Here is a 20,568-nt window from a genome sequence, read left to right as displayed (position 1 = left end):
CTTTGAGAAAAATCACGAGTTTTGGAGACAAGATCAAGTATATTTTGTCACATCCTCTTGAGCCATTCACTTGCCCAGCCTCTGAGGAAGCAATTCCGTGGCCCTCAGTCTTAGTACTCAACACCTTTGGTGTCAACTGAGTAGTGTCACTGGAATGGAGACATGTCATCTTGACCATGTGTTTCATTGCTTTGCTGCCACTAATTCTCCCATGGTTCCATTTTGTGAGTCTTGCCTCTCTTCTTGATGCTTGGAAAGCTTAAAATAGCTTACCATCACTGCGAGATACAGCTGCTGTGCTCTGTGAGGGCATGAGCTCCTCCAAAGCATTGGCTAGCTGTTCTAAACACCCAGTGAATCACTCGTTCCTCAGCAATCTGGTTGTGCCACTCTGTCCGATCATATAATTTAGCGGCAGTTCATTTGGAGGAAGGGTATGTTTTGCGCTTGCGGTGTGATGCAGTCTATCATCACTGTTAGTTTGATGCCAATACTGTGTGTATCAGGGTGAGCCCGGGAAGGCGCCATGACCCTTGAAGAGAAGCTGGCCTGTGCACAATTTTCCTGTTTCATGTGTCAGTGCAATGCCACTGAAAATCTGTCTGATTTCTCTTTCTTGCCCCCTAGACACCCTGTGACATAAATTATAGCGCGGCTCAACGTGTCACCAGATTGGTAATTGAAAGAACACTTGGCATCCTCAAGAAGGGTTCAGCAGGAGAGATAAATCTATTGGAACATGGTTGAGCTGTCCTTTCCACAAATTTCCTTTCTCCTGCCTGGATGGTTAGAAGCTGACTAATGGAGTCATGAAGTATGGTTTATATTTAGATAAAAAGACAAAGATTTATGAATCAAAGTTAATTGTTGTGACAAATGATGATGATGTATAAGTTGGAAAGGAATTAGAGATACAACAGGAAACAGTAAGTTGAAAGAAAGCCTGGATCATTTTCCCTTAAAGGTGAGCGGAGAGAGGTACGTTATCTCTGCTGGGTGTTGGCAGATTGCATGCTCTGATTTGTTCCTTTGTTTGTATTTCCATTCAGAACATCTCTCACTCCTACCTCCATCTTACCTGCCTCCCATCAAACCCACAAGGCAGGGTAACCCCAACCCCTCTGGGGGCTCACTATTTCTTTATCTGGTCTCCTTTCCCACTGTCTATGGGAAACAATAGTGCGTTGAACCACAAAATGGGTTCTCAATAAATAATTGTTGAATTAAAAAAAGGATATTGTGTGCCCTCCTGATGGGGCCATAACAGAGATATATCCACAATTTAGTATGAAGTTGATAATTAATGAACATTTCGATAGAAAGCACATCAATATCAAACAAATCAAAACCCAATCTCATGCCCTTGGGGTAGGAAAATTTTTCCTAAACATGATATATAAAAATATTACTAACCATAAAGAAAAACATGTGTAATTGGGACTACATTAAAATTTAAATTGTTTATCAAAGGCACCACTAAGAGGGTGAAAAGGCAATTGACAAAGTAGATGTTACTGGTAACACCTATATCCAACAAAAGATCCAAATCCAGAATAGAAAGAATTCCCCCAAATTAATTAGGAAAAAAAGCAGACAAACCAAAAGAAACATGGGGAAAAGCATTGAAAGGACACTTCAAAAAAGAGGGCTTTAAATGGCCAATAACTATATGATATGGTACTGACCTTCATTAATCAGTAGGGAAATAGTTGTAAACTACAATGTGATACCAGCACACCTTCACCAGAAGGCTAAAATGAAAAAGACAGATAAGCCCTGCGAGGCAAGGATGTGAAGCGGCCATAACACCCAAACACTGAAGGTGAGATGGCACCTTGGTATAATTATTTCGGAAAACTATTCTGTAGCATCTATTAAAAGTGCATATAAGTTCACCCTATGAATTAGCAACTCCACTCCTTGACAGATTTGTTAGTTTATTGATTAGCCAACACGGTGTGCCTGGCCTATCTGAACTACAGATTCCACGTCGGTCTGAATACCTGCACCAGGAATCCTACACGTTTCTTTTACACAGATGGTGGCACTGCCATTGAAAGCTTTGTGGACCACCAAACAATCTGAAATATTTAAAGCCAAACCAACAGATTGGGGGAAGTTAAGTGTTATGTACGTTGAAGAGCATTAAAGCTTTACTATTTCTAATAATTTATAACTCATGTGCCCATAAACACATGTCTGTTACAGAACATTCGTCTATAGTTGGTCAACACTTGCCTAATGAATGGACATGAATCAATGTCCTCAAAGTTGTTTGCACTCTTTGACCTAGTAATCCTACTTCTAGGAATCTATCCTAAAGAGATAATTAGAGATGCTTACTCAGATTAACTGCCCAAACAATAAAGGACTAACAAACAGGGATGGAGCCAAGGTCTTCCAGCACAGAATAGTGATTGTGGGCACTATTGGGTCTGAGGGAGTCAACCTGCCCACCCTATCCCAGCCCACCCACACTGACTGGAGAATGGAAAAATATTGGTAATGGGATATCATAAATACCAAGCCAGATATGCCGAAGGCACTAATTCAAGTGGTCCTTCCTCTTCCCCTCTCCTCTCCAGTCTTGTTATACTTACCCCAGTTGCTCAGGGCCTGACGTTCCCTAAGATCGCCAGAAAAAACACAGATAAGCTTTTGGCTTCGACCGGTTAAAATCATCTGGGGAGCTTTGATCTGAAAATATCTCTGGAGGCTGTGTAAATAAATGTTTGGAAATGGGACAGTGAAAGCAGCTGAAGTGTTAAAACAAGGACATTCTCATTCACTCGCACCAGTGCATTCTCTGCCAAAGTGTGTGATCTCTATTCTGTGGACACATAGAAGCTAAGTGAAAAAAATGGAAAGGAAGAGAAACTGGGCTACCTTGTCCCTCTTAGACTGGCTTCCAATAGCAGGGCCAGAGCAGGTGAATTCCCTTTAGTGGTACTCCATGGAATTCTAACCTCTGTCTTAATAGCAGGAGACAAAGTCAGTATTTAGAGGCTACGTCCTTGTAACTTGGTTTACTTTCTTTTTTTCTTTTCTTTTCTTTTCTTTTCTTTTCTTTTCTTTCTTTTTCTTTCTTTCTTTTCTTTCTTTCTTTCTTTCTTTCTTTCTTTCTTTCTTTCTTTCTTTCTTTCTTTCTTTTCCTTCCTTCCTTCCTTCCTTCCTTCCTTCCTTCCTTCCTTCCTTCCTTCCTTCCTTCCTTCCTTCCTCCTTCCTTTCTTTTTCGAGAGAGACAGGCAGAGAGAGAGGGAAAGAGTGACTCTTAAGCAGGCTCCATGCCCAGTGCAGAGCCAGACTTGGAGCTTGATATCATGACCCTGAAATCATGACCTGAGCCGAAACCAAGAGTCGGAGGCTTAACTGACTGAGCCACCGAGGTGCCCCAATTAAACAATTTTTAAAACATTTTTAGACACCCCTTTGGATGTTGTCTTATACTGTTTGATCTCTTTCAACTTTAATATAGAATGTAGAGGGGTGCCTGGGTGTGCACACACTCTCTTTCTAAAAAAAAAAAAAAAAAACAGAAAAAAAGAAAAAAAACCCATTCATATCATTTTATTAATTACTGGCAAGTATTGAATATATGCTAAAGGAATTCTTAGCTTCTGTGACTTCTACTGATGAGGATATAATCTGCCTACCAATTTATACACTGTGTGGAGGAAGAGCCCACATCTTCATTCTTCCACCACTGACTTCTTAGCCCTTACATAGTGTCTGGCACACAAAAGAGATTCAAAAAATATTTGTTGATTCTCTGATTGTTAGTGTATAAAGAATGTTCCAGTGCTGATAACCTGCCTCGGCTCCCACCCAAACCTGTGGCACAGTAGTTAATCAAATGCCGATAACAAAACCTGGGTCTGAAATTTTAAAAATAGTAGGTTTGGTTCCTCCTCTTACCAGCTGAAATTGTAGGAATTTATTTTTTTAAAGATTTTATGTTTTTGAGAGAGAGAACGGGAGAGAGAGAGAAAGTGCGTGAGCAGGGGGAGGGGCCAGGGACAAGCAGGCTCCCCACGGAGCAGGGAGCTGATGCAGGACTCAATCCCAGGACCCCAAGATCATGACCTGAGCCGAATTCAGACACGTAACTGACTGAGCCACCAGGCACTCTATGAAAGTATAGGAGTTTAATTCAGCTCTCTGAACTTCCATCCCCTAAAATGGGAGTAATAATATTTACCTAGTGAAGGAATAGTAAGAGTTGGAGATAATGAAAGTAAATCACATAGCATAGTGTTTGCTAATAAATAGTGAATTATTTATGTAGATGTACTTGGGCTTATCACTGACATAAAAACACACACACACACAACCTCTTGAAGGTCTTGAGATCTATGTCTAACCTCAGCCAGGGAACTATAGTATTGTTAACTAAAGCAGGAAAGATCACCCTCTGAAGTGTTCATGTTTAGTACCAGTAACATTTGGAAACAAACTAATTTACATCTATAAAAACTTTAGCTTCCATAATGTTGAGTATTAACATCACCTGTGGCATAAAATAGATGATGCAAAATATGTAACTGTTTTTAGTTATCGATTTCTCTGTAAGGAATGACCACAAAACTTAGTGGCTTAAAATCACGAACATTTATCATTTCCCACAGCTTCTGTGGGTTAGGAGTTCAGGGGCGGGGGTGCTGAGCTGGCTGATTCCGGCGAGGGTGTCTCCTGAGACTGCACCCAAGAAGTTGGCTTGGGGCTCTGCTCACCGAAGGCGTGACTGGAGCTGGAGGACCTGCTTGTCAGGTGGCTCACTCAGAGGATTGGCAGGTTGGTGCTGGCTGTCGGGAAGTCTCGGTCCCCTGCCCCAAGGACCTCTCCACAAGGCTGCTTGACTGCCTCAGAGCACAGCAGCTGCTTCCTCCAAAGCGAGTAATCCAAGCGTGCAAGGTGGGGGCTCCAACAGCTCCAGCTATGGAAGGCACACTTGATTGTCTCTGCACTGTTCTACTTGTCACAGAAGTCAGCCCTGCTCGCTATGGGAGGGGAATCGCAGGGCCCGTCTACCAGGAGTCGTAAACGATGGGGGGCCATCACGGAGGCTGGCAGGCAGAACGCCTGCATCGACATCACCCAGGTTGTAAACAACCTGGGCCGCATCTTCGTTTGAAACAACCTTCCCAGATGGTTGTGTCATTGACATCAAAGTTTGAGAACAATTGCTTTGTTGTACTAAAACAGTTCTATCTATATCTAGATAGATATATACAAAAAGATTGAGGCTATGATGAATAATTGCTACTTCTGGGGAGTGAGACAGGTTGGCTGGGGCAAATATCACATTTTAAATAATAAACAGGTCTAATTTATAATAACAGCTTTAATTAAATTTTTAAAATTTTTAAAATTTTTAAAAATTTTAATTATTTATTTTTGAGAGAGAGTGCACAAGTGGAGGGGGTGGTGAGGGGCAAAGGGAGAGGGAGAGAGAGAATCTTAAGCAGGCTCCACGCCCAGTGCAGAGCCCCACATGGGGCTCAATCTCACAACCCTGACATCACCACCCGAGCCGAGATTAAGAGTCTGGCACTTAACCAACTAAGCCACCCATGTGCCCCAGAAGGGTTTTCTAATAGCATCAGTGGTCCTCAGAACACATCTAGTACAACCATCTTGTGTATAAAGAGCCTGCGGTTGAGAGAGAGCACAGAGCTAATGAAACAGGAGTTGAACCGACAGCTGCTTGTGAGACGGAGCGCAGAGCTTCTCCCGCTGAGATCCGGTGGCCCCCACTCTGCGGGTTATGACATAAAGCCCCCTCGGTCACCTAACTTGTGAGGACACTGGAGGCTGCCTGGTGTCTCACCTCCAACAGCTTCCACACAGTGGTTCTCAAACTTGACTATGGGTTTACCTCAGCTGAGAAGCTTTCAAAACCCCAAAGCCCAGGTTGCACCCAAACCAGTTCAGGGAGAATTTCCAGGGGTGGGGCCGGGCAGTGGGGACCAATCGGTTAGAGCAGTCTGGCCATTCCCCGGCGCAGCCAGGTTTGAGAGCCCCAGACTCAGATTTTGGTGATGGAGCGTTGCAGGCTCTTACAGGTTGTTTGCTTGCCACCTTATAGGAGGTTGGATAGTGCCTCCCCCAAACATAAGTTCCTCCCGAACCTCAAACTGTGGCCTTAGTTGGATATTGGGTTATTGCAGATGTAATCTGTGAATGTAAGATGAAGTCATCCTGAAGTGCAGTGGGCTCTTAATCCAATATGACTGGTGTCCTTATAAGAAGAGGATAGACACAGACACAGACACACAGAGAGGAGAATGTCGTGTGACCACACAGACACAGGGGGAGACAGCCCCGTGATGACAGACAGAGATGGGAGTACTGTCGCTGAAGCCAAGAAACACCAAGCATTGCTGGGAATCCTCAGAAGCTGGCTGACACCTTGCTTTCGGACTCCTAGCTTCTATAAGAGAACACATTTCTGCTGTCTGAGGTCACCCAGTTTGTGGGAGTCTGTTATGACAGACCCAGGAGACCCCCATGTCTGCAGACCACTCTGGGCTTGTGTGCACAGCAGCTCCCGTTAGCACGGCGCAGTCCCAGCAGGCTGGGGGCTCTCTCAGCCCTGCTCTCACCGCCATTCCCCCACTCGTGTGGCTTCTGTCCAGTCTGCAGTTTGTGCGTTGGTCCTCTTCCTTCCAGGCACCTCCAGATCATCCCCGCTGCTGAAGCACCTAGTGGACCTCGTCCGTGCCTGACTTATAAGACCCCTCAGTGTTCCAAAATGCCCTGATTATGGGCCTGGAGAACATTTCCTGTATTCTACTTTTTGCTCTGCAATTTTTTTTTAAAGATTTTATTTATTTATTTGACAGAGACAGCCAGCGAGAGAGGGAACACAAGCAGGGGGAGTGGGAGAGGAAGAAGCAGGCTCCTAGCGGAGGAGCCTGATGTGGGACTCGATCCCAGAACGCCGGGATCACGCCCTGAGCCGAAGGCAGACGCTTAACGACTGCGCCACCCAGGTGCCCTCTGCAATCTTTTGCTCTTTTATCTTTACTGAGGGAAGAGGAGAGGATGGTATTTGGGACACAGATGCTAGAACTAGGGAGAACTTGTTCATATTCTGGCTCCATCATTTAGTATCTATGGGTCATAGAAAGAAGTTTTGACCTCTGTGAGATTCAGTTTTGTAATCTGTAAAATGGTGGTAATACCTTCCAAAGCAGGGTTGTTATTGTAAAGATGGAAGGGGGCAATGCTTACGAAGCAGACAGTGCAGTGTCTTTAGCTCCTAGCAGGGGTTCTAGAACGTCTCTCTCTCAAACTGCTCTTCCCAATCCACCCTGCCTTAGCATTCCAATGATCTCTCTAACTGGTTCCATTTCCTCTTCCGTGGCTCCCAGGACATGCATTCTTCCTAGACGGAACTGTAGCCCCTTGAAATCCTTCTCTTCTGTTCTTTGAATTCTCTGGAGCCAGACAGAGATTGTAAAACCCACAGCTCCTTATAATGTGATCATGTGACACACCATCACTCCAGCTCTTCGGATGTGCGATCTGCAGAGGCGGCATGATGGACGTGAAGCAATTTCATCTTGTAAGGTCAGAGGTGTGTGTGTACGTGCACATGCGCACGTGCCCACTTTATTTTAGAATGGTCTTTTCTAAAAATCTATATGGAAAAATTTACTGGAGCTAGACAGAGAGGAAGGGGGTACACTTTTAGAGGGAAAAAGACATCCAATCTCTGTTTAGCATAGGAAGTGGGGGAATTATTTCCAAAACCTTTACGCGACAACCACCACCACAAATGGAGCAAAAATGCACTTAAAGTTAAGAAAAAGCAAACAAAGAAATTAGAAAGAGAAAACCTAGTAAGACAATGATTGGCAGAGACAGGCTAAAAATTTAAGGGTAGAGATTTTGAAAATGAATAAAACAACAAAAAAAGAATTTTTAAATGAATCAGTAAATGAATTAAAGTAAAAATTTCAATAGATACCAAGGAAAGCTTTAGAGATAAAAATTTAAACAATTGAAAAAAACCCAGAGCTGAAAAGCTAAAATGAAAATCAAAACCAATTCAAATGTATGTAAGGTAAGGTAGCACGGTAATGAAAATATGAAAAACCAATGAAAGAAACTGGTTCTAAAACTCAGGAGGTTAAAGATTAAATGGGAAAGCAGGTAAATAAGATGAGAAACTTTAGAAAGGAGGATAAAACACACTAAAATGACAGAACAAAAAGGCATTTTAATGTTGAGATATTAATAATAATAATACCAATAATGAAAAGCATAAGCTGGTGGGTTGCATCTGGCGGCGGCTGCCGACTCTTCCAGGCCCTAGGTTGGGTTCTTTAGGGCTGAGACTGAGGTCCTCATGACCAGCCTGTGGCCCAGCTGCTATTCCAGAGCCTGAAGGCCAAGTCCCTTAGACAATGCCCATTTTTGGTTGGTCTGCAAACATGAGGAGGAAACCAGTTGCCTTCTTCTTCTCTCTCCATTTCCCCCGCCATGAAAAATCTTACACTAAGACCCTGACTTGCCATTTCCCTTTAGGTCACCTTCCCACTTATAAGAAATCTTCCTGCCAACGGAGCTGTGATCGGGCTTGCTGCAGTGATAAGGGAGAAGTAGAGGGACATCAGCCTTCCTGGCAGAGGGAGCTGATCTTCTCCCCCGGCAATAGTCCCTGGAGTGGCCCTCAGTGTTCCGGCCCCCATGACCTAAATTCAACGACCCATCCTCCTGCAGATGTGTTCCTCCCACGCCACCCTGCCCAACCTGAGTTCATTCTGCTGTTTAATACGTACACCGTTGCCCTCATCAATGAAGCAAGCGAACTCGGAGTCACTCCGGACTGTTCCCTTTTGTCTATGCCCACATCCAACGGCCACCAGGCGCTGCCTCTTAACCTCCAAATCTGTCTTCTGGCTTTGTCACCTCTGCGCTTGTCAAGCCCTCACTGTTTTCTTTTTTTTTTTTCCTTAAGATTTTTAATGAATTTGCTTATTTTAGAGAGAGTACGAGGGTGGGGAGGGGCAGAGGGTGAGGGAGAGGAAGAGGGAAAGAATCTCAAGCAGACTCTGCCCTGAGTGCAGAGCCGGACTTGGGGCTTGATCTCATGACTCTGAGATCATGGCCTGAGCTGAAACCAGGAGTCGGTGGGTTAACTGACTGAGCCACCCAGGAGCCCCATCAAGCCCTCATTGTGAGAGGAGTCCGAAGAGATAAGCAAGGGCCCGGACACAAATGGCTTTAGGCTCCTTGTGTTGCTGCCAGAAACTTGAGAAGACTATAGTTTACAGGGATGTGTATTATCTCCAAGGCAGAGGATAGGAAGGAACTGGGAAAATTAAGTCAGAAAAAGGATGATTAGCCCTGGACCCAGGTCAATGGGCAGAATCCAGAATTGATTCCATAGCACTGGGCGTGCTCGGTGCTGCCCCACTTGACACACTTGAATGGACGTGGGATCAACTTAAGCATTAGAAGTAGGATGTCAGCTTTTCCGTTGGTTGAAGAGGGTCTGGAGAGACAGTCTTCAGAGTTCCTGTCTTGCTTAACATGTTTTATTCAAAGAAAGACCAGAAGATCTGAGAGACAGTGGAAGGCTGTGGGGCCAAGAGGCTTTTCAACGATCCGATCAGTCCATCTCTGCCTTTATCACTCCACAATGGAGCAGAGGGCTACACAAGTCCCCTTTGTTATTAATACAGGAGGATCCAAGGCAAGGGACCTCAGGACACGGCCCAGAGCCTTTGGCCTCACGGGTCTGATGAGACACACAATCTCCCGTTGCTATCTGACTCAGACCAGCACTTAGACACCAAGGCATTTCTGGGCTCTGGAGAGAAGCACTGGCTGGCACGTTCCTTGGCGGAGGCACTTTGGGCTCAACATGCTGTGAACTGGCTGCGTCTGGAGGGGGCTACCCCGGCGGGAGAGGAAGATGTGGCTGCGGAGATTCCTGGCAACAAACCCTGAACTGGCATCCCCAGGAAAATCGCCGCCACTTGTCTGAAAACCAGCTTCACGTAGATGTCATGCTGATGGTAATCAGATTTAAAATTAGCTTTAACGTGCCTTCATCAAGGGAGGCTTAATTGCAGGGCCCAATCAGTAGACAAAATACGACGACGACAGTTTTGCTGACAAAATAAATCTAAACAAACCAGAGGATTTTGAAGGGGTAATATCTTCTCTGAGGGATCACTCAGTTTTTGGTGTTGCTAAAGCCTGACCCTGGTCAGACCCATCTCCTTATGCTCCAGGTCTTCTGATTGAGAATGTATAAATTTAGAATTTATAAGGTCTCCATTGTCCAAACTGTAGGAATTCTTACTTTTTGTCTGGGTATAGCTTTGTAGGGCGGGGAACCCACTGTTCAGCAGCTCTGTGATCCCTGACTTATCCCCTCTGAACCTCCGTTTTCTCACTTGCAAAAGGAGGGAAATAAGGTGTACCTCGAGGGACTGTTGAGTGGTTTAAAAGAAATAAGATATGTGAATCAGTTTTCCGTCCTTTGTCCTTCCCAAACCTGAACGGCCCTGGGTGCTTGCAGCCCTGATGTCCCTAGGGACATTGCTGCTGACATTTTTTTCAGGATTTGCCAATAGGATCATTCTGTTTGACGTCAGCAGGCAGTTGGGAGTGTCTCCCTGTCCCCATCGTCTACATCTAGTTTGGTGGTTTACGACTGGGGATGATTTTGCCCTCCAAGGGACATTTGGTAAGATCTGGAGATGTTTTTGGTTGTTACAACTCACTGGGGGGGGGGTACTATTGGAATCTAGTGGGTAGGGTCCAGGGAGCCTGCTAAACATTCTACAGAGCACAGAATGGCCCCCGCCACGAGGGATTATCTGACCTTAAATGTCGTGAGTGCCAGGGGGGAGGACCTGGCCCTAGAGGATGGTATACATTCTGATCCCTGAACTCCTGGAACATAAGGAATGTGCCTTACACAGCTTGCTTTCTCATGAAGAAGGTTTGAAGGAGCACTGGGAAAGTATTCAAATGGAATTGCTCTAATTATCGAGTGTAAGGGGAAGGGATCACAATTCAGTCTGACTTGTCCCGTATTTCTTTCCTCTTTGGTCTTCAAGTTGGGCTCTGTTAACATTTCTCTAATATCCTGATCATTTCCTTTGACTTTTCCCCATTTGATTTATGGGATTGACTTGTTTGTTATCCTCATCTGTTAGTACCAGACACAGAGAGATACCCTGGTGTATGACGTTGAGGGTGCTCAGACTGGCCAGGGGACTTCTCCAGAAGTCGTGGGAGAGTGGCCACATGAAACAGATGCCAAACACTAGAAAAGGATGAATAGAATCTCTGGACCCCAAGGAAACTTGGCTAAACTGAGGGCAGAGTGAAGGGAAGAGACGCATTTTCCCTGGCTCTTCCATTCAGTTGCTGATACAAATACATACAAATATACAGCATGTTCTCAATAACACACTATTATCTATCTATCTATCTATCTATCTATCTATCTATCTATCTATCATCTATCATCTGTTTATCTATCTGTTAATATACATAGAAATGCCTGGAAGGGGACTATGTTTAAATATCAATGATGGTTATCTTGATTAGATCATTTTCCCCTGTGTACATGCTTCTGAATTTTCCAAATTTTCAAAAAGTATTCTATAAATTGAAAAACAGTAGATATTATTTTTAAAAGAATTTAAAGAGCCATTTCAACACGTCTGCCTGAACCTTACATTTTGAGGATTTCTCCTTCTCTGTAAATTGCAAGTTAGATGTTGGCAAGCTGCTGCTAAGAGATAAATTGCTCTCCCACCGCCCCAGCTAGGAGCCATGTCTGGGTAACAGCTGCTTCGATAATGACTTTGTTTGGTGATAGATGAATTCATCGTTGCTTTACAGATGCTAAAATGAATTGGGCCAAACAAAATTGCACGTATGACGCTTTATTGCTCCTCACTTTGCTCATAGTAGGTGCAGAAAAGAGAGCTCCACGATGCGGAAGAAGGAATGACATGACACGGCCTTCCTCTTTGCAGAGGCAGAGTCAGCCCTGGGTGCTTGCTCTTAGAGGGCGGTGGCACCTGCCAAATGTGCCAGCCTGGGAATTCGGCCCTACGGCAGGCTCTGCTGGGGCCCAGAGTTCCCTTCCCATTCTGGCTCTTACTCCCCCTTCTGCTTTGCATTCTGTGGTGATAGCATATCGCTCTTTTCCAAATGTAAACGGGAAAACACAAAATCCAGTCTTGAGAAGGAATGGTCTCCTTTCTCAAAGAGCCACTAGTCTGTAATGGGGGGAAGTGCTGGAAAGCCGATTATAGGAAAAGCCACGGATGCTCCTTGTCACAAGGGAATGACCCAATGGCACCCACTGATAGGGGAAGGGTCATTTTTTTTTCTTTCTTTCTTTTTTCTTTTCTTTCTTTTTTTTTTTTTTTTTTTTTTTTTTTTTTTTTTTGCTTTTGTGTTTGAAGCACCTCCTCGCAAGTTTCTGGGCATATATTTTGGAATATGATCTTCATAAAAAGCTATCCTGCTGACTTTCAAGGACCATGATGACCCCAGAAAATGGGGAGGTAGCTAAAGAAGTTATCTAAGAGCAAATATAAAAGACAGAGATGGGCCAAGAGGAGAAAAGTTGGTGGAATCCAGGATAAATAAATCAAGGTTTGTGGGGAAATTCTGAGAACAGTGAGGAAATTCTGTTACAACGAATGACCAGGATAAGGCATTATAGACACCTGGTGAAAGATCTGGAACTGATGCAACTGTGGAGACTTGCTCAGATGTGAGGCTGCACACATGATGGTTTGAGGGATCAGGGACTGCAGGATCCCAGGCAGGCTAGGGGACAGCACACAGTTCATGGGGTTTCTAGAGAAGCCTCGAATTTTGGAGGTAAGGGATTCCATTAGCAAAATGCAATGGCCTGCTTTCCCCCATTGAAGAGAGAACTGAAAGTTAAACTTAGAATAAAAAAAAAATAGTCTGAGTATCAGGGGATAAAGGTCCATCACAACTGTCCTTTGGAGTCAATAGAGCCCATGGAATCAGAGAAAGCCTGACTCAGCTCCAGATTCACCTCCTTCCTTACTGTGCGACCTTGGAGAGTGACCTATATTCTCAGAGCTTTGGACATCTCATCTGGGAGATAAGTAACATTACCAGCCTCCTGGAGAGGGAGATGACAGAATGAGTGGAAAGCCTTTAGCATAACGCCTGCCACCGGGTGGTCAGTAAAGGGTAGCCAGAACCACACAGGCACCACATTTCCCTTGTCCAATAAAGGCAAGGTACAGAGATTACCCCACCACTCCTGGCACCTCTTGGAATACCCCTTAGCTCCTCACCTGGCTTCCATTGTCTGCCGTTGTGTTTGACTCCTGCAGGTTGACTCAGTTTCCACTTTTGGCTCTATTCTTGCAGCTTGGACCACTGGTCCTGGGTCTGGTCCACGTATCCAGCATCTGCCACTACCACACAGGAGGGTGGGGGTAAGATTTGATTAATGAGATGAGGTCTAATAGTAATTCATGAGGAAAAGTGTGAAAGTTACAGTTAACTATGAGATCCATGGGGTCAGCAGCAAGCCTGGGAGGAGGAGTGGAGTGTGACCTGATTCTCAAACTCAGAGGGACCCAGTGTAGATGTGCTTGCCTGTGGGTATCTGAAATGTCTGCTATGGGTATTTATCATTTACTATTTTTGAGAATTTACTATAGTCTAGATACTTTCTTATGAAATTTATAAATATTAATATAATCCTTCAACAGTTGTTATAAAAGGATTTTATAGAGAAAGTTCCACAAATCAGGAAATCACTTACCTTAAGTCACACATGCATTAGAACTGGAATTGGTACACAGGATTCCAAAGCTTGTATTTTCTTAACAACTCTACAACCATGACATTGCACAAGAGTTGGGCTTTTCCTCAACATGCATGTACATTCTTTCTCTCTCTCAAACACACATACAACTAGCTAGAAAAACACTCAGGAGTTATTATATTTTGGGACCAATTTTGTGCATTTATTTTTATTTTTTTTAAAGATTTTATTTATTTATTCGGTAGAGATAGAGACAGCCAGCGAGAGAGGGAACACAAGCAGGGGGAGTGGGAGAGGAAGAAGCAGGCTCATAGTGGAGGAGCCTGATGTGGGGCTCGATCCCAGAACGCCAGGATCACACCCTGAGCCGAAGGCAGACGCTTAACTGCTGTGCCACCCGGGCGCCCCAGTGCATTTATTTTTAAAACATATATTTCATATCGTCAGATCTTGCTAAATCTCTTAGGATCTTTGGTCAATAATATTATGGGGTTCTAAAGATCAAATGAGGACGCCTGGGTGGCTCATTCAGTTAAGCGTCTGCCTTCGGCTCAGGTCATGATTCCAGGGTCCTGGGATCAAGCCCAACAGTGGGCTCTCTGCCCAGCAGGGAGCCTGTTTCTCCCTCTCCTCCCCGTTTGTTCTCTCTTGCTATCTCTGTCTCTTTCTCAAATAAATAAAATCTTAAAAAAAAATGAAATGAAAATAAAACATAGTAAAATAAGTCATGTTCTTAAGTTTTATTCATGAAAAAATATTCTGTGACTTAAGGTCTTTTGTTTGCTGGACTGTCAAAACACGTTTAGAAAACTGGTTTCAAGCGACATATTTTACGTGGAACCCATCACACTAGAGTTTATTTATTGATGGTGAGCTATAATCCATGTGTCTTACTCCTTTCTGGCTGTTATAACAAAATACCACATACTGGGTGGTTTATAACAACAGAAATTTATTTCTGGCAGTTCTGGAAACCAGAAGTTCAAGATCAGGGTGCAGCACGGAAGAGTTCTGGGGAAAGCATTTTTCTGGGTTGCAGACTGCCAGCTTCTCACTGTATCCTCATGGGATGGAAAGGGGTGAGGTTGTTCCCCTGGGCCTCTGTTAGAAGGACACCAATCCCATTCTCGAGGGCTCCACCCTCATGACCTGATCATGGCCCAGAGGCCCGCATACCACCACCTTGGGCGTTATATTTTTGACAGATGAATTTTAGGGTATACAGACATTCGATCCATAGCACTATGTCACATAGGAAGGTTCAAAAGAAATAGGAAAAGACTAAAAAGGACCCTAATAGCTGCTTTCAAGTATTTAAAGGTCATCATGAAGAAGATGGATGGAATGTATGCATATGGCCTTAAGCGGTGCACGCAGGTCTGGTAGATGAAAGTCAGCAAAGGTAATGAATGTTCTTTTATTCTTATATGTACAGTAATCTCCCCTCATCCATGGTTTCACTTTCTGGGGTTCAATTACCTCCACTCCACTGCGGTCCTGAAGCAGATGACCCTCTTTCTGATGTATTATGGGGGTAAGATTTGTATTTGTATTATGGGGGTATTGTATTTGTATTGTATGTAAGATTTGTATTATGGGGGTAAGATCTGATGTATTATCAGAAAGTCAGTGGTAGCCTCATGCTGCTGCCTGTGTCATTCACGCCCCTGCATCCCATCACGGAGGCACTTTGCCATCCCACATCATCACAAGAAGAAGGGTGAGTACGGTACATAAGATATCTTGAGAAAGAGAGAGAGGCCACTTTTACATAACTTTTATTATAGTATATTGCTATAACTGTTCTATTTTAGTATTCGTTATTGCTGTTCATCTTACTATGCCAAACTGATAAGTTAAACTTTATCATAGGTATGTCTGTATAGGAAAAAACACAGTGTATAAACAGTTCAGTACTATCTGCAGTTTCAGGCCTCCACTGGCGGTCTTGGAATGTACCCCCCTCAGACAAGAGGAGGCTGCTGTGTTCGATTTTTCTGCATGAGGAGGGGACATTTTGGTGACTGGTTGGGTTCCAGGCACTCTAGTTTTCCAGCACAGGCTTGCTTGAGGATGGGCGTCTACACTTGGATGGGAGGTAGGATTCATTGACTACTAAGATGATCTGACCCATTAAGGCTCACCATCCAAAAACGTGGATATCCTCAGAGTTGTTGACAGCTTTTGTAAGAACCTGGAACAGGCAGACAAGAGGGGGCGACAGGAGTGCCATTGCAGGAGGGGCTGGTCGGAGGAGGAGTGAGATGAGCCCAGAGAAGGTAGAGCTGATGTCGAAGACAAGGGCAGCTAAGTGAGGTCAATTGCAGCAACAGACAAAGACATGGAGGATTGGAGGAGGCAGAAGAAAGCAGGAAACGAGAATGTATGGGCAACAGGCAACCAGTGATTGGAGTGGATAAAATTAGTTCAGGTCATTGGGGCGCCTGGGTGGCTCAGTCGTTAAGCGTCTGCCTTCGGCTCAGGGAGTGATCCCGGCATTCTGGGATCGAGCCCCACATCAGGCTCTTCCTCTATGAGCCTGCTTCTTCCTCTCCCACTCCCCCTGCTTGTGTTCCCTCTCTTGCTGGCTGTCTCTCTCTGTCAAATAAATAAATAAAATCTTAAAAAAGAATTAGCTCAGGTCATTAATCTACTGGCAATGGGTTTAAAAAAGCAAAATTAAGTTGTTCTTATTTCAAAGGCAGGGCCTATGTATGACAAAAATCTGAAACACAGACTTGGCCAGAAACAAACAGGTAAACAAATTCTCAGAATTCCATCCAAATAGAGAAAACCTTTATAAACACCCTGGTATATATTCTCCTAAATCCTTTTCTATGCATATTTAATATACACATTTACATTTAAAAATAAAATACACGCATTCCTACTATTCTATAACCTATTTTTTTCAGATAACAATTTATTAACATCTTCCGTTTTAAGGAAACATTTCATATAATTTTGAGAGCCAGTCGTGGGTCATGGTGGAAACAGATGTCCCGTAAGTTATTTAATCCTGAGGTTTTAAAGATATATTTTTAAACACCGGAATCTCTTCTTAAAACAAAATCATACACAGGAGCCTAGTGTGTAAAATGGATAAAGCAAAACCAACAGAGCAGCTCTGCTTGATGAGAAGTACAATGTCAGAGTCAGTCATATCTTGAAAATTTTGGATATATATTGCCGATTTTTTCTCCAGCAGATTGTGAGAGCTTGTTTCATTATCCTTTTACCATCCATCGTTGAATGTATAAAAATTTCTTAGACAAAATTCCGTCTTAAGGTATTACCAACATGCCCTTTAAAATTATTTGTGACCATGAACACTTTCTTTGCTCATTGTATATTCATGATTCTTTGAGGATGTACTTATTCCTCTTGTTAACCCACATTTCTTTTGGATTATTCTGTGTTAGGTTACTGTTTTTCTAATTGATCCACTTACATAGTAAGAGAAATAACCTGTAATCATGGAGCCACTTGCCAATGTGGTAGGCCAAATAAGCATCTCGTGTTAATGTGCATTTCTTCAGTTTGTGTGGTGGTGAATATCTTTTCTTGACCTGTTTGATTTTCTTTCCACAGTTTTCAATTGGATCACTCATATTTTGGGTGCTCCTTTTTAAATTATTGAGTTGACTTAATTTTATTACATTTTTTTCTTCTATTGATAGGGAAGTCACACATTTTTGTTTCTAGTATTTTCAGTAGTTACTCCCCAATTTTTAATATGCAGAATTGATTTAAAGTCTAAAGATGGTCAGTATTTCTAACATACTGAAGGTTAAAAGATTAAAATGCTTCAAGTTATATTATGCCCTTTCATTGTAGGTTATGTCCTTGTCATCCTGCATTTTAATTCCATGTTGTTTTAATACACCTTAAATTAGTTATTACTATTATTGTCTTGTACACAGCCCTTTGTTGTTAGATTTGTTCCCAATACTCTCCATTTTCTTCCCACACTCAGAGATCATCTGCGTGTGACAAACTCCCTTGAACCCTGTTAGAAAATGACTTTTTTTTCACTCTTGATTGCCATTTTAACTGGGAATAGAATTCTAGTTTATAATCTTCCACTTATCCACTACAGATGGCTTCCAAGTGTTGTTTTGATTATAAGCACAACTTTTTAATGCTTCTTCTGTGGAAATCCCTCGTAAATTGGCTCGTGGGGGGGTCACACCCAGCATAGTTTTTCATTTCCTTCTTCCAGGAGTCCAGCTCTGCCCAGCCCAGGACCATGTTCTTTGTTAGTCTCTCAAGTGGGCATTCTAGAACCGATGGGGGCAGTATAAATGGGAGCCTGAAACCACAGGAGTCACAGGCTGAGGGTCTCAAGATTTCATGTTATCGTCCTGTACCAGTGGATAGATTCTTTTCCCCTTCTAACCTGCAACCGAGCCCTCTCTTTTACCGGAAGAGCCCACTTCCACCTCTCATCTGGCTTGCACACGACGCCTGGTCTCCTTCCCCACCTGGGCATGAGAGCCCGCACCCCTGTCAAGTTGCCAGCCCCCTCAGCCACAGCTTAGTGCTTCCGATTGAGTTCTCTCTTCATCGTGGGCACCTGTGGGTTTCGCTTTCTTTCCTACAAGCTCAGGTAAAATCATTTAAAATCATTTTTATTGTAGTTAAACATTTTGTTACATTTAGAATAATTTTTGGAGGATGTTTTCTGTATTGTCATGGAGCCAAAAATCCTTCCTACGTACTTCCTATCTTACGGGATAAGGATTTTCTTTGCAGACAACTACACAATTAATTCTGAACATATTCCAAAGATCTTTGAATAATGTACATTTATTGTAGATTATATATATTGAAATATCTATTGAATCCAGTTAGTCGTGTTACTTCAAGCCTAATGCCATTATTTAAGGTCTCTACATAAAGTATGGTGCTCATCAATTCTCTTGTACTTATAATAGTCTTAGTTTGTGTGTTTCAGAGTCATTTTATTTGGCATTAGACATTCTTGTCAGTGATGTCAACATGGTAAATTGCACCGATGTCAAAGAGAATTACAAAATAACTTTTCTTTTCCACAGTCTTTTATCTTCTATTTTACTTGTCTGAAATTTATTTGCTCCTTCCCTGCCACCTCCCTCCTGGGTGCACCACTGTGACCCTGTGTTTGCCGGTGTATCTTACCCATCTCTGTATTGCCAATGACTCCCTATGTTTTCTGTAACCAGCATTTGTCCAGATGCTGCTTTCACAGGCAGTCTGAGGAAGATTTGGTCTTATCTCTATTTTTATATTTATACATTAGGCTTCAAAAACATATTCTTTCGCCTTTTTTTTTTCCTGTCCTTGCAATGATGGTCAAGTTCACCCCTTTGACAGCACCTGTATATAATCCCTGTTGGACACAGTGTGATCCCCGTCATTTGATGGATTGGCACGTTGAGGCTTCTTAAAAGTGAAGCGCCTTTGACACAGGTTCAGCCCAATCTGCCTGCCTCCAGACCCACTCTTGTCCAAACTGTCTTTTGTGCTGCTTCCAGGGACCACGAGGTGATATTAAAATGCAAATCTGGTCATGCCAGTCACCTGTGTGCATGCCAGTGGCCCCAGGTGAGGGAAAGAATACACTTCCAGCTGCCTTTCATGGTTCTTCACTCTGTTTCAAGCTTGTCTCCTACTGTTCTCTCTCCCATGCTCATTTCTGTCTCAGCCATAACACATTTCCTCTCTCTAAGGCCTCATGCTCTTACCTCTTCCAGAAATGCCCTTTAGAATTATTCTAGAAAGTACTGCTGGAGTCCAGTGAAGTGCCTGGCACTGTGTTAAAGGTAGCGCACAAGTGTGGTGGGAACCATTGGCCTGGTTCCTCCTCTCACGGAGCTACCGGCCACTTAGGAAGACAGTGAGAGACTCAGTTACAACAGGGTAAGTAGAGGGGGCTGTGGGAGCACAGCGGAATCTTCAGTCTTGACTTTGAGATCCAGGGAATGCTTTCCAGGGAAAGTGATGACCAATGTGAGACCCAAAGGACAAGCAGGGAGCAAGCTTGTCCTTCTTTCCCCTAGCACCCGATGGCTTCCAGGTCCCGGTCCAACTCTGTCAGACCTCCCATCCCCCAGGCAGGGGAGGTCACGACCTGCTCTGAGTGACAGCTCAGTAGGTTGTACTTTATGGTCTCAGCCATGGACTGTACTCTCTGTCCTGTCTTAGACTATGAGCCTCTTGAAGACAGAGTCCACATCTTATTTTTATATTCCTGTGCAATGTGCTTGGTGCATAGCGAGTACCTGGTTACATTTCAGTGGAATTTGGTTCCCAGACCCCGCTCTTCTCCTGAGCAGCTCCTCTTCTGGCCCTGGCCTTGCTCCATGCTTTCTGAACCTCTTTCTCTAGCCAAGCCTTCTTTGGTTGCTCTACTCCCAAAATCCTCTTCTGATTCTTCTATCACTCTGTCCCTGTACCCACGCCAGCACTCAGATGGCCTCTAGCTCCTGTGTGCTTTCATCTTTTCAGGGGCTACAAGGGCAACCCCTTTCATTCTGCAAAACAGAGTGACAGACAAATAGCACCTGCTAAGAGGTGCCTATTGAAGGTGGTAAGTGCTTTGAATAGCACATCTCCTCCAAAATATGGTGCCTGGGAAAGGTGGTTTTCTTATGGCCGAATAAAATTTGTACTAAGAAAACGAGAGCTATACATCCCGGTTGGCTCCCTTATTTACACTGGCTTCCAGGAGGAAATTTAGATTTAATGTTCAAGTTGACAACTCTCTTTACATGATGTTTCTGGTA

General features: G+C 43.6%; 1 protein-coding gene across 2 annotated transcripts in view; it reads right to left on the bottom strand.

Moving 5' to 3' along the window:
* Positions 1-3,441: 3,441 nt before the first annotated feature.
* ELMO1 (engulfment and cell motility 1) overlaps positions 3,442-20,568 on the bottom strand; it is a 527,822-nt gene continuing 510,695 nt past the window's right edge. The window contains exons 22-23 of one of the 2 annotated variants that reach the window (XM_040644098.1): positions 13,323-13,445; positions 3,442-4,933 (exon numbers count right to left, since the gene is read on the bottom strand). In XM_040644098.1, the coding sequence (XP_040500032.1) occupies positions 13,368-13,445 (78 nt within the window). In that variant the 3' untranslated portion in view covers positions 3,442-4,933; positions 13,323-13,367. Of the gene's footprint in view, positions 4,934-8,282; positions 8,431-13,322; positions 13,446-20,568 lie in introns of those variants that run through there. The other variant, XM_040644097.1, reaches the window with a different exon arrangement.

This window comes from Ursus maritimus, unplaced genomic scaffold (genome assembly GCF_017311325.1).
Source record: "Ursus maritimus isolate PB19 unplaced genomic scaffold, ASM1731132v1 scaffold_3, whole genome shotgun sequence".
NCBI classification, from domain to species: Eukaryota; Metazoa; Chordata; class Mammalia; order Carnivora; family Ursidae; genus Ursus; species Ursus maritimus.
The sequence above is the reverse complement of the archived record's forward strand: the minus strand, read 5'-3'. Positions and strand labels throughout refer to the sequence as shown.